The sequence below is a fragment of the Liolophura sinensis genome, chromosome 1, assembly GCF_032854445.1.
Source record: "Liolophura sinensis isolate JHLJ2023 chromosome 1, CUHK_Ljap_v2, whole genome shotgun sequence".
Classification (NCBI taxonomy): domain Eukaryota; kingdom Metazoa; phylum Mollusca; class Polyplacophora; order Chitonida; family Chitonidae; genus Liolophura; species Liolophura sinensis.
In genome coordinates this window covers 95614343-95626795 of record NC_088295.1, presented here as the reverse complement: position 1 = coordinate 95626795, position 12453 = coordinate 95614343, and the positions used below count along the sequence as shown (strand labels likewise).

Sequence of the window (12453 nt, the reverse complement as noted above, 5' to 3'; positions counted from 1 at the left end):
ATAAGAGAACATCAGACTGTAACTTTTCTCTCAGTGTTCTGTTTGCATGACAAACCTCTCGACAAACTTCTCGTAGGTGGAGTTGTTGACATGGCGATATTCTCCAGAGGTTTTCTCCTGGCCGTCCTGCTGTCGTAGGATGATGTGCATAGAGGCCAACATGTGGGCGATGTTCTCACGCTGTACCGGGCTCAGCCAATTAACACCTACAGCACACAACACATACCTTCCCAGCCACAATACCTCACAGATACATGGCAGATTTTCAGTCATTTGATGTTTGCACATACAATGTATTTGACATGAGAGATATGCCTTATTCTGAAATTTAGATATTTGGTTATTTATTCAACATTACAATGTATCTGATGAACTTAATGATTTCATGAACAGTCTGATATACATATAAATGGAATCAGTCAGAGAGATCATGTGAAGTACATGTCGTTGGTCTCTAAGTGAAGTGAAGTGAAGTGACTGCTCACCGTTCAGATGGTACATAGCATGATCCACCAGCTGTAGCTTGGACCAATGAGGCAGCCAGATAAAGTTGACACTCTTGGTGAAGGCAGGGTACTCACGACACCTCCTCTGGAATTTCTCCCCGCCACTACCCACTATCAGGCAGATACGGAAGTTGTTACGCACAGTCCTACAACCAAGTAGGCAATTATGACAACAAAGCAACTCCACACCATTTGAGGATAAAAGACTACAATAAATCATAGAATATTGACAGCAGGTTTTTTAAGCAAGCTCTGGCAGGATGATACATGTACATGTGTGTGACAGACAGATACAGGAGTGTGACAGAGAGAAATGGAGTGTGACAGGCTGATATGAGTGTGACAGACAGATACAGGAGTGTGATGTTGGTACAGGATTGTGAAGCTGATACAGGAGTGTGGCAGGCTGATACAGGAGTGTGAGTTTGGTAAAGGAGTGTGAGGCTGATACAAGAGTGTGGGGTTGGTACAGGAGTGTGAGGTTGGTACAGGAGTGTGACAGGCTGATACAGGAGTGTGACAGGCTGATACATGAGTGTGATAGGCTGATACAGGAGTGTGACAGGCTGATACAGGAGTGTGACAGACAGATACAGGGGTGTGACAGACAGATACAGGAGTGTGACGGACAGATACAGGAGTGTGAGGCTGATGCAGGAGTGTGACAGACAGATACGTGAGCGTGAGGTTGGTCCAGGAGTGTGAGAGGCTGATACAGGAGTGTAACAGGCTGATACAGGGAGTATGACAGGCTGATACAGAGAGTGTGACAGGCTAATACAGGAGTGTGAGGTTGGTACAGGAGTGTTAGGCTGATACAGGTGTGTGGCAGGCTGATACAGGAGTATGAGGCTGATACAGGAGTGTGAGATTGATGCGGAAGTGTGAGGCTGATACAGGTGTGTGACAGGCTGATACAGGAGTGTGAGGCTGATACAGGAGTGTGGCAGACTGATACAGGAGTGTGAGGTTGGTACAGGAGATGTGAGGCTGATGTAAGAGTGTGGGGCTGGTACAGGAGTGTGAGACTAATACAGGAGTGTGACAGGCTGATACAGGAGTGTGACAGGCTGATACAGGAGTGTGACAGGCTGATACAGGAGTGTGACAGGCTGATACAGGAGTGTCATTTGGATTTGTCACCTGAGGAAGAAGTCCCAGGCGACTTCTCGTGTATACGTCAATCCTGCTTGGGTCACCTCCGTTCGGATAGAGTTGATGATGGTGGTCTGATTCTCGTAGGTAAACAGGTAGCTAATGTTTCCACTGATGATAAACTCTATCAGATACACCAAGAAATTCTCTTCTAGCAGCTCTTCTTCATGCAATAACAACAACACACGCTCCCCCTGAAAACACAAACAAGATCAGACACGTGGGGTTTTTAGTTCTCTTTCAAAGTGAAAGTATGTATTTTTGTGTAACAGTCGATTTTTTTTCTTTGTAAGTGTTCTTCTGGAAAAGTGATTTTTTGCAAAGTTATCAACAGCTTCTTTCTGCACATTGGTTCATAACCAGGTTTGAAGCAACTGCATAAAACATAGGTATTCTCTTTACATTCCCCAAAGTGAGCAGGATTGTACAAACTTTTCCACAGGAACAATCAAAATTTACAGAGCGGCCATTCACACAACAGGTAAACTCTAGGTAGCCAGGGTCATCCTACCTTGACTCCTGCCCTGGTATATCCGGACACCAGGTCTGCCTTAAACTGCTCTATCTTGTACTCCATGGCATTGCCCATAGCGCTGGGATTGATGCGGACCACAGAAAAACCTGCCAGGTGGGCCGAGAGTTGAACGAGTGTGGAGCCCCTCCCAGCGCAACCCTCTGACACCAGCACGGTGTGGGCCACCTCATGGGGGGAGGCTATCGTCCGGGAAATCCGACACACCTCCTCTATTACACTCTGTCAACATACAAACAGCAGTCTTATTAAACTGCAATACATACATGTAATGGTTACTTTGGCATCACTTACAGCTGTACACGTAATGGTTACTTTGGCACCACTTACAGCTGTACATTGTACATGTCATCCACAAGTCAACACTTACATATGAGTGTCAAACACAGGGTACATGTAGGACTGCACAATTTATGCATCACTGACATCAAAACATCAACAATATGGCGCCACATTCAATTATTCATGTTTATTTTCCTATTTATTTATTTATTTTGCTAATAAATTAAATGTTGTACCCAATTACTCGTTTTCACTTATATAATGGTAGTAAGCTTAATGTGTGAGAAAAGCAGAATTCTGTGAGTATATCCAAATCACCTCCTGGCACACAACCGCCGCAGTACTGGCAAGAGTTAGATCTGATCTGCAACCTTACTGGTCAGGGCCAAGTGAGAGACCACTGGGATGGAGGAATGAGTCAACTAGTGCTCCCTATGTATACATAACAGAACACACTTATGGAATTCATATACATGACAGTGAGCAATATACAACAATCCTTACTTTTAACAGATTTGTTCCTTTAACAGTCATTTATTATCTCTCATACTATAATTAAAGACAGCTACTTTCTGTACCTTGTAGAGAGCTAGTCTGATGCGCGGGTGAACTTTGTTGTACTCCTCCACCCCTTTCTCCATCAGCAGCTTGACATCCTCCCAGGAGGCTGACGGTTTATACAGGTCTGTAGGGTCCATGTCTTCATTGCGTGTATCTAGGGGGCGTGACTGAGGGCGGCCTGCTGTCACTACCCCGCCATCCTGCTCTACCAGGTTACTGAATAAAGGCTGCATAGGCTGGATCATCATCTGGATCTGTTGCATAACACAGTCACACACAGGTAACGACCTTAATTTGTGGTATAGGTGTAAATGGTGAAGTAACTGTCATCCCACATACAGGTAACAAGGCCTCATGTAGTGCTGGTTTTAAAGGGTGATGAAACTCTCTTACAACATACAGGTAACATGGCCTCATGTAGTGCATGTGTAAATGGTGATGTAACTGTCTTACCACATACAGGTAACATGGCCTCATGTAGTGCTGGTTTTAAAGGGTGATGAAACTCTCTTACAACATACAGGTAACATGGCCTCATGCAGTGCAGGTGTAAATGGTGATGTAACTGTCTTCCCACATACAGGTAACATGGCCTCATGTAGTGCTGGTTTTAAAGGGTGATGAAACTCTCTTACAACATACAGGTAAGATGGCCTCATGTAGTGCAGGTGTAAATGGTGATGTAACTGTCTTCCCACATACAGGTAACATGGCCTCATGTAGTGCTGGTTTTAAATGGTGATGAAACTCTCTTACAACATACAGGTAACATGGCCTCATGTAGTGCAGGTGTAAATGGTGATGTAACTGTCTTCCCACATACAGGTAACATGGCCTCATGTAGTGCTGGTGTAAATGGTGATGTAACTCTCTTACAACAGACAGGTAACATGGCCTCATGTAGTGCAGGTGTAAATGGTGAAGTAACTGTCTTACCACACAAGTAACATGGCCTCATGTAGTGTAGGTGTAAATGGTGATGTAACTGTCTTACCACATACAGGTAACATGGCCTCATGTAGTGCTGGTGTAAATGGTGATGTAACTATCTTACAACAGACAGGTAACATGGCCTCATGTAGTGCAGGTGTAAATGGTGAAGTAACTGTCTTACCACACAAGTAACATGGCCTCATGTAGTGCAGGTGTAAATGGTGATGTAACTGTCTTACAACATACAGGTAACATGGCCTCATGTAGTGCAGGTGTAAATGGTGATGTAACTGTCTTACAACATACAGGTAACATGGCCTCATGTAGTGCAGGTGTAAATGGTGATGTAACTGTCTTACCACACAAGTAACATGGCCTCATGTAGTGTAGGTGTAAATGGTGATGTAACTGTCTTACAACATACAGGTAACATGGCCTCATGTAGTGCAGGTGTAAATGGCGATGTAACTGCCTTACAACATACAGGTAACATGGCCTCATGTAGTGCAGGTGTAAATGGTGATGTAACTGTCTTACCACATACAAGTAACATGGCTTCATGTAGTGCAGGTGTAAATGGTGAAGTAACTGTCTTACCACACAAGTAACATGGCCTCATGTAGTGTAGGTGTAAATGGTGATGTAACTTGCCTTACAACATACAGGTAACATGGCCTCATGTAGTGCAGGTGTAAATGGTGATGTAACTGTCTTACCACATACAGGTAACATGGCCTCATGTAGTGCAGGTGTAAATGGTGATGTAACTGTCTTACCACATACAGGTAACATGGCCTCATGTAGTGCAGGTGTAAACGGTGATGTAACTGTCTTACCACATACAGGTAACATGGCCTCATGTAGTGCAGGTGTAAATGGTGATGTAACTGTCTTACAACATACAGGTTACATGGCCTCATGTAGTGCAGGTGTAAATGGTGATATAACTGTCTTACCACATACAGGTAACATGGCTTCATGTAGTGCAGGTGTAAATGGTGAAGTAACTGTCTTCATACATAAAGATAACGTGGCCTCATGTAGTGCAGGTGTAAATGGTGATGTAACTTGCCTTACAACATACAGGTAACATGGCTTCATGTAGTGCAGGTGTAAATGGTGAAGTAACTGTCTTCCCACATAAAGATAACATGGCCTCATGCAGCGCAGGTGTAAATGGTGATGTAACTGTCTTACCACATACAGGTAACATGGCCTCATGTAGTGCAGATGTAAATGGTGATGTAACTTGCCTTACAACATACAGGTAACATGGGCTCATGTAGTGCAGGTGTAAATGGTGATGTAACTGTCTTACCACATACACGTAAAATGGCCTCATGTAGTGCAGGTGTAAATGGTGATGTAACTGTCTTACCACATACAGGTAACATGGCCTCATGTAGTGCAGGTGTAAACGGTGATGTAACTGTCTTACCACATACAGGTAACATGGCCTCATGTAGTGCAGGTGTAAACGGTGATGTAACTGTCTTACCACATACAGGTAACATGGTCTCATGTAGTGCAGGTGTAAATGGTGAAGTAACTGTCTTACCACATACAGGTAACATGGCCTGATATTGTACAGGTGTACATGGTGAAGTAACTGTCTTACCACATAAAGGTAATATGACCTTATTTTGTACAGGTGTAAATGGTGAAGTAACTGTCTTACCACATACAGGTAACATGGCCTCATGTAGTGCAGATGTAAATGGTGATGTAACTTGCCTTACAACATACAGGTAACATGGTCTCATGTAGTGCAGGTGTAAATGGTGAAGTAACTGTCTTACCACATACAGGTAACATGGCCTCATGTAGTGCAGGTGTAAATGGTGATGTAACTGTCTTACCACATACAGGTAAAATGGCCTCATGTAGTGCAGATGTAAATGGTGAAGTAACTCTCGTACAACATACAGGTAACATAGCCTCATGTAGTGCAGGTGTAAATGGTGATGTAACTGTCTTACCACATACAGGTAACATGGCCTCATGTAGTGCAGGTGTAAATGGTGATGTAACTGTCTTACCACATACAGGTAACATGGCCTCATGTAGTGCAGGTGTAAATGGTGAAGTAACTCTCGTACAACATACAGGTAACATGGCCTCATGTAGTGCAGGTGTAAATGGTGATGTAACTGTCTTACAACATACAGGTAACATGGCCTGATATTGTACAGGTGTACACGGTGAAGTAACTGTCTTACCACATAAAGGTAATATGACCTTATTTTGTACAGGTGTAAATGGTGAAGTAACTGTCTTACCACATACAGGCAACATGGCTGCAGGTACAAATGTAGTGCAGGTGTAAATGATAAAGTACCTGTGTTATTGTGGATAAATTTGACCATCTTCTCCAACCATACTTCTCTGCACCCTCTAGACTAAACAATGGGACCAAAACATAGCACACACATGTATCCGCTTCAGCAGACTGAATATCTGGAGTTGGCCAACTCTCTCTACATGTGCCTGTATACCCATGGACAAATCAGTCCATGGGCTCCATTGATGGCCATGCAACATAAATCATCATGTGTATAAATATTGTGTGGAAAGCCTCTGAGGCACAAACTGTGATCTATGCTAGTACTATTCCTGTGTTCTGTCCTAGAACAATTCCTGTGGTCTATCCTATCACTATGACAGGGGCCTATTCTAGCACTACTCCTGTGTTCTATCCTAGCACTATTACAGGGGCCTATCCTAGCACTACTCCTGTGTTCTATCCTAGAACTACTACTGTGTTCTGTCCTAGCACTAATCTTGTGTTCTATGCTAGTGCTATTACAGGGGCATATCCTAGCACTACTACTGTGGTCTATCCTAGCACTACCGCTGTGTTCTATCCTAGCGCTACTCCTGTGCGTTCCTAGGAATAGTGCAATATTCCAGGGTTCTACCCTAGCACTACTCCTGTGGTTTATCCTAGCACTATTCCTGTATATCCCTGGTGGTTACAACCATCCCCCAGAACTGCTCGCTGATATAGTGGTGGGTGGTCAGGTTGATACAACCACCACTATTTGTCTCGTAACTGACAAAGCTCCTGATGTTTGTTATGACAGAACAGATCCAGCAATCATCTGTCTCTTAAAAAGACTATAGTATTAAGGATATCATAACTGTGATGAATCAGTCACAAAACGAAAACCAGAACTTTGGTGAGCATATTAAGTTTCCTAAACCTGTCCTGTATAGTGTAGATATACATACCTGGTCTTCATCACTAAACCTCTTCTTGACCGCAGTGATGAAGGCTTGTCTGAAGCGGCGGTAGTCCACCTCGCTGACCATTCTCCGACCGTACACCCAGTGACACTCGTGCTGCCAGATGGACAACAGTCTGCTGATGGAGCAGCCTCTGTTCAGCGACAGGCAAACATTCCTGTAATAGTTACAACAACCTTCAGTGATACTTCTAGCAAATGTCTAACTGCTGATGGACCAGCCTCTGTTCAGCGACAGGCAAACATTCCTGTAACAGTTACAACAACCTTCTGTTATACTTCTAGCAAACGTCTAACTGCTGATGGACCAGCCTCTGTTCAGCGACAGGCAAACATTCCTGTAACAGTTACAACAGCCTTCAGTTATACTTCTAGCAAATGTCTAACTGCTGATGGAGCACCCTCTGTTCAGCGACAGGCAAACATTCCTGTAATAGTTACAACAACCTTCAGTGATACTTCTTGGAAATGTCTAACTGCTGATGGAGGCAGCCTCTGTTCAGTGACAGGCAAACATTCCTGTAACAGTTACAACCACCTTTCGTGATACTTCTAGGAAATATCTTTCCTACTGATGACAGGACTTACCTGAAGATAGTGGCCTTCATGATAAAGCTGTGGTGACACCTTTGTGCAGTGGGTGCGACACATGACTTACCTGAAGATAGTGGCCAGATCTTTCATGGTGAAGATGTAGTGACACCTCTGTGGCAGTGGGTGTGACCACGACCTACCTGAAGATAGTGGCCAGATCATTCATGGTGAAGATGTAGTGACACCTCTGTGCAGTTGTGTGTGACACGACTTACCTGAAGATAGTGGCCAGGTCTTTCATGGTGAAGATGTAGCGACACCTCTGTGCAGTGGGTGTGACACGACTTACCTGAAGATAGTGGCCAGATCTTTCATGGTGAAGATGTAGCAACACTTCTGTGCAGTGCGTGTGACACGACCTACCTGAAGATAGTTGCCAGATCTTTCATGGTGAAGATGTAGTGACACTTCTGTGCAGTGGGTGTGACATGACTTACCTGAAGATAGTTGCCCAGATCTTTCATGGTGAAGATGTAGTGACACCTTTGTGCGGTGGGAAGAAACATTCCTCTCAAACGATCCTGTAACTCCACAGTAACCTTGACGACCAGCTGTACCACCATCTTCAGAGCTGCTTCTATCACCTTCATGATGTTGTGCACCTAATACAATAACATTGATTCATCCAGACTACGTGTAAGATTGTAATATGTATTTAAAATTAAAGCATGTACATGTAGACTCAAAGCTGTCACTCACTTAAAAGAGCTTTACAAGGGTATGAACAGAGACAAGCTATTCTGTTCAGCTTTAGATACTGTACATTGTAATTTGCTTGACAAACAGGGGTTTGAACACAGACAGGCTACACTCTTCAGCTTTAGCCACTGTACATTGTAATTTGTTTAACAAACAAGGGTTTGAAAACAGGCTCCACTGTTCAGCTTTAGCCACTGTACATTGTAATTTGCAAAACAAACAAGGGTTTAAACCCAGACAGGTGCCACTGTCCAGCTTTAGCCACTGTACATTGTACTTTGCATAACAAACAAGGGTTTGAACAATGCCAGGCTCAACTGTTCAGCTTTAGCCACTGTAACATAACAAACACCTTGACTACAAGCATACCAGATCTTACCTTATCATCGTGCATACCAAGGAGCCGCCCTGCTGACGAGGGCATGGATACTGAGCCTGGGGCATCTGGGGTCACAAAGTTTGCTGTCAACAATATGCTAAAATATTGTCTGTAACTCTTCATTCCTACATGAAAAACACAGAGTAAAATGCTCAGCTTGCTGGAACTGTCATTTTCCTTACAGATGGACAATACTTCCCAATCCTTAAATGCCTGATACAAAATACTGACAGTTGCCCTATATCCCCCCTTATACTATATGTCAATGATCTATTTTTATGTAGCCTAACCAGCACAATTGACTTATATGCTGACGATACGACCGTATACCTGAATACCTTAGAAAGTGCCTTAAATCAAGATCTAGAAATTACAGAACAATGGTGTTTTAGAAACAAAATGTTTATCCACACAACCAAATCAACTGCTTTGCTACTTACTACAGAAAACTAAGAAAACTGAATAACAACATCAATATCCAAATTTGTAATAGTACTTTAACACAGATCTCCTCAGATAAAATATTAGGATTGAATATAGATAAAATACTGAACTGGCAATCTCATATTGACTTCATATGTGGGAAAATCTCTATGAAACTTAATGTACACAGACAGGAATGTTCTTAGCAAGAATGCAAAATTCTTGTATTATAACTCCTTTATCCTAGCCCATATTGACTACTGCTGTACAATTTGGGGTAATGCCGGCAATAACCAACTTGGAAGAATAACAAATGTACAGAAACAAGCAGCAGGTATAATAACCAACTGCCATTACCTCACCTCAACTGCCTCTCTCCTTGATGAACTAAACTGACTGTTTATTCCTGACCATATCACTCACCAAAAAGCCTCTTTCAAGTATAGAATAATGCACTCTCTCTCTCCACAGAAACTAATCGTGTCTCTCTTCAAACCCTTAACTGATGTAACACCCAGACAACTACGCTCCACAACAAATGATAATCTTTTCATTCCTGTTTCCTCTTTTCGTTCGAATCATCAAAAAAATGTTGCTAACTCTCAACTACTGCCAAAACTAAATCTAATTTTGATGCTGTAAATTTATCTGTTATGGTTTGTTTATATTTGATGATACATGTATTTCAAACATATTATGCTAAATTGATGTCTTCTCTTTTCTTGTAAATACTGTCAACTTTATCTGTATTATAAACTTGGGCTAAATTGTGATTCTATCACCAAACTACTGTAAATTTATTTGTTTTTCTTTCATTTGTATCCAATTATTTGATGATTTCACTGATATTATGTTACGTGTAAGTCGATGTGTCTCTTTTCTATGTAAATATTGTAAGATAATGTATTATATAGAGGGCCTCTGGGAAGAACAGTTCTGAGAACTGACAGAGCTACAGTATGTCTACATTTGTATCATAATTACCCTCTGAACGAACGAGCGAACGAAAGAACAAACTAACGTACCTACCTACTTACCTACTCACCTACCTACCTACATACACACATACATACACACACACATACAATAAACTTTTCAAATATCTGATGATTACAGGACAAGCATACCAGTCACATGTAAGCGTCAATGACCTGGCCTCATGGATCGAGCTGTGGTCTCTGCACATGTACACATGTAGACATGATATATACTGTATGTATGGATTAGGCCCTGCCAGCTATGTGCTCGTGCAGTACACGTATGTTCCACACTCACCCTGGATAGGGCACACCAAAAATGGCAAAGTGCCTGAGGAGGCGTTTGGAGAGCTTGGGCACGCTGGCTGTTGTGTTGGGTTGACAGTGCTGACATAAGTGACGTTCTTCACGTAGCGCCAGCTATGACTGGTTGGGTTGTAGAAGCCGCCATCATCTATATGCTGTCTGATCATCTCCGGGGCAGTCTGGAAGCCAAACTTATCCACCTGGCAACATCAACAAACAGGTCAAGTTAGTCATCTACATGTAACTGGTATAACAATCAAACCTACACTGAGATACATGCAGTGTGATGTACAAGTAAGGAATCAGTTACCTGAGCCAAGTTCAGAGATAGTATGAGGTGAAGAGTCGGTTACCTAAGCTATGTTCAAACATAGTGTGAGGTGAAGAGTCAGTTACCTGAGCTACGTTCAGCGATAGTGTGGGGTGAGGAGTCAGTTACCTGAGCCAAGTTTAGAGATAGTGTGGGCGAGGAGTAAGTTTTCTGAGCAAAGTTCAGAGACAGTGTGAGTTCAGGAGTCAATTACCTGAGCTACATGTAAGTTCAGCGATAGTGTGAGTTGAAGAGTCAGTTACCTAAGCTATGTTCAAACATAGTGTGAGATGAAGAGTCAGTTACCTGAGCTACGTGTAAGCTCAGGTATTGTAAGGTGAGAAGTCAGTTACCTGAGCTACATGTAAGCTCAGAGATAGTGTGAGGTGAGGAGTCAGTTACCTGAGCTACATGTAAGTTCAGAGATAGTGTGAGGTGAGGGGTCAGTTACCTGAGCTACATGTAAGCTCGGAGATAGTGTAAGTTGAAGAGTCAATTACCTGAGCTACATGTCAGCTAAGAGATAGTGAGAGGTGAGGAGTCAGTTACCTGAGCTACATGTAAGCTCAGAGATAGTGAGAGGTGAGGAGGCTGTTACCTGGGCTAAATTCAAGTCATCCACCAGGCACATCAGACGCTTGTTTCCCTTAGGCACAAATGTCTTGCCATGCTTCCACTCTAGCCTTTCATCCAGACGCTGGTACAACAGACTGGCATTTGTAAACCTAAACAAGAAAGATACACCCATCATCAACTCATGACACGACATCAGAACACTCAAGTCAAACAATCTAAGTTCGGTCAATATTTTCAAGGGTAACTTAAAAGTGAGACTGGAATGAAAGCTGTATTATTAAACATGTCCCAATTTGAAAAAAAAAAATATAAGGCTCAAGCTATTTCAGTAGGATTCGACTTAGAAAAACAAAATTTCACTCTGCAATCAGATTTACAAAATGGTCGCCTAAGCATGCATTGTGATCAGGAGTTTACATGCTTTATGCACATGTGCACAGGATACAAGTGACAGGTCATTGTGATTCTGTCAAACAAGGCCTAACCCATAGCCTCATAAGAAGCCCAGATTAAATATTGGTGAATAGAATGACCAAACACATAGCAAAAGAAAAATGGCTGTGTTTTTTGATGTCTGTTGCCACCCCTCCTCCCAAATACCGTACAGCCCAGAAATAACTGCCCAGACGTCCAGCGCACATAAAACAATATGAAGTCACAGTCAATTTTTGGACTGTTTTTCCGTCAATGCGCATCTTAAAGCAATTTCTTTGTGACTACTTAACCCTTTTATCGCAATCATGATTTTAGCATACAGGCCACGAATGATCTGTCTTTGTTTCTCGCGGATTGTTGTTTGAATGTCTAGATTCTGCTGTACAGGATTCAACAGTGAATAAAATCGTTCATCAGCGATTGTAGAATATAAGTGAAGGTCCTTTTCTTGTACAAGTACTGTCTCCTTATCAAGGATGACAGCAATCAATGCTCCACGCATCGTAAAAACTGTTCACAGACTTAGTATTGTTTATAGTC

General features: G+C 42.5%; 1 protein-coding gene across 1 annotated transcript in view; it reads right to left on the bottom strand.

The window, feature by feature from the left end:
• The window catches only part of LOC135462183 (dynein axonemal heavy chain 9-like), a 124716-nt gene that overhangs the window by 52859 nt on the left and 59404 nt on the right, over positions 1-12453 (bottom strand). Inside the window, 13 exon segments of the mRNA XM_064739578.1 lie at positions 56-206; positions 486-652; positions 1650-1855; positions 2173-2415; positions 3054-3290; positions 7201-7372; positions 7873-7917; positions 8292-8410; positions 8887-8988; positions 8990-9011; positions 10585-10660; positions 10663-10792; positions 11501-11627. Of these exon segments, the coding sequence (XP_064595648.1) occupies positions 56-206; positions 486-652; positions 1650-1855; positions 2173-2415; positions 3054-3290; positions 7201-7372; positions 7873-7917; positions 8292-8410; positions 8887-8988; positions 8990-9011; positions 10585-10660; positions 10663-10792; positions 11501-11627 (1797 nt within the window).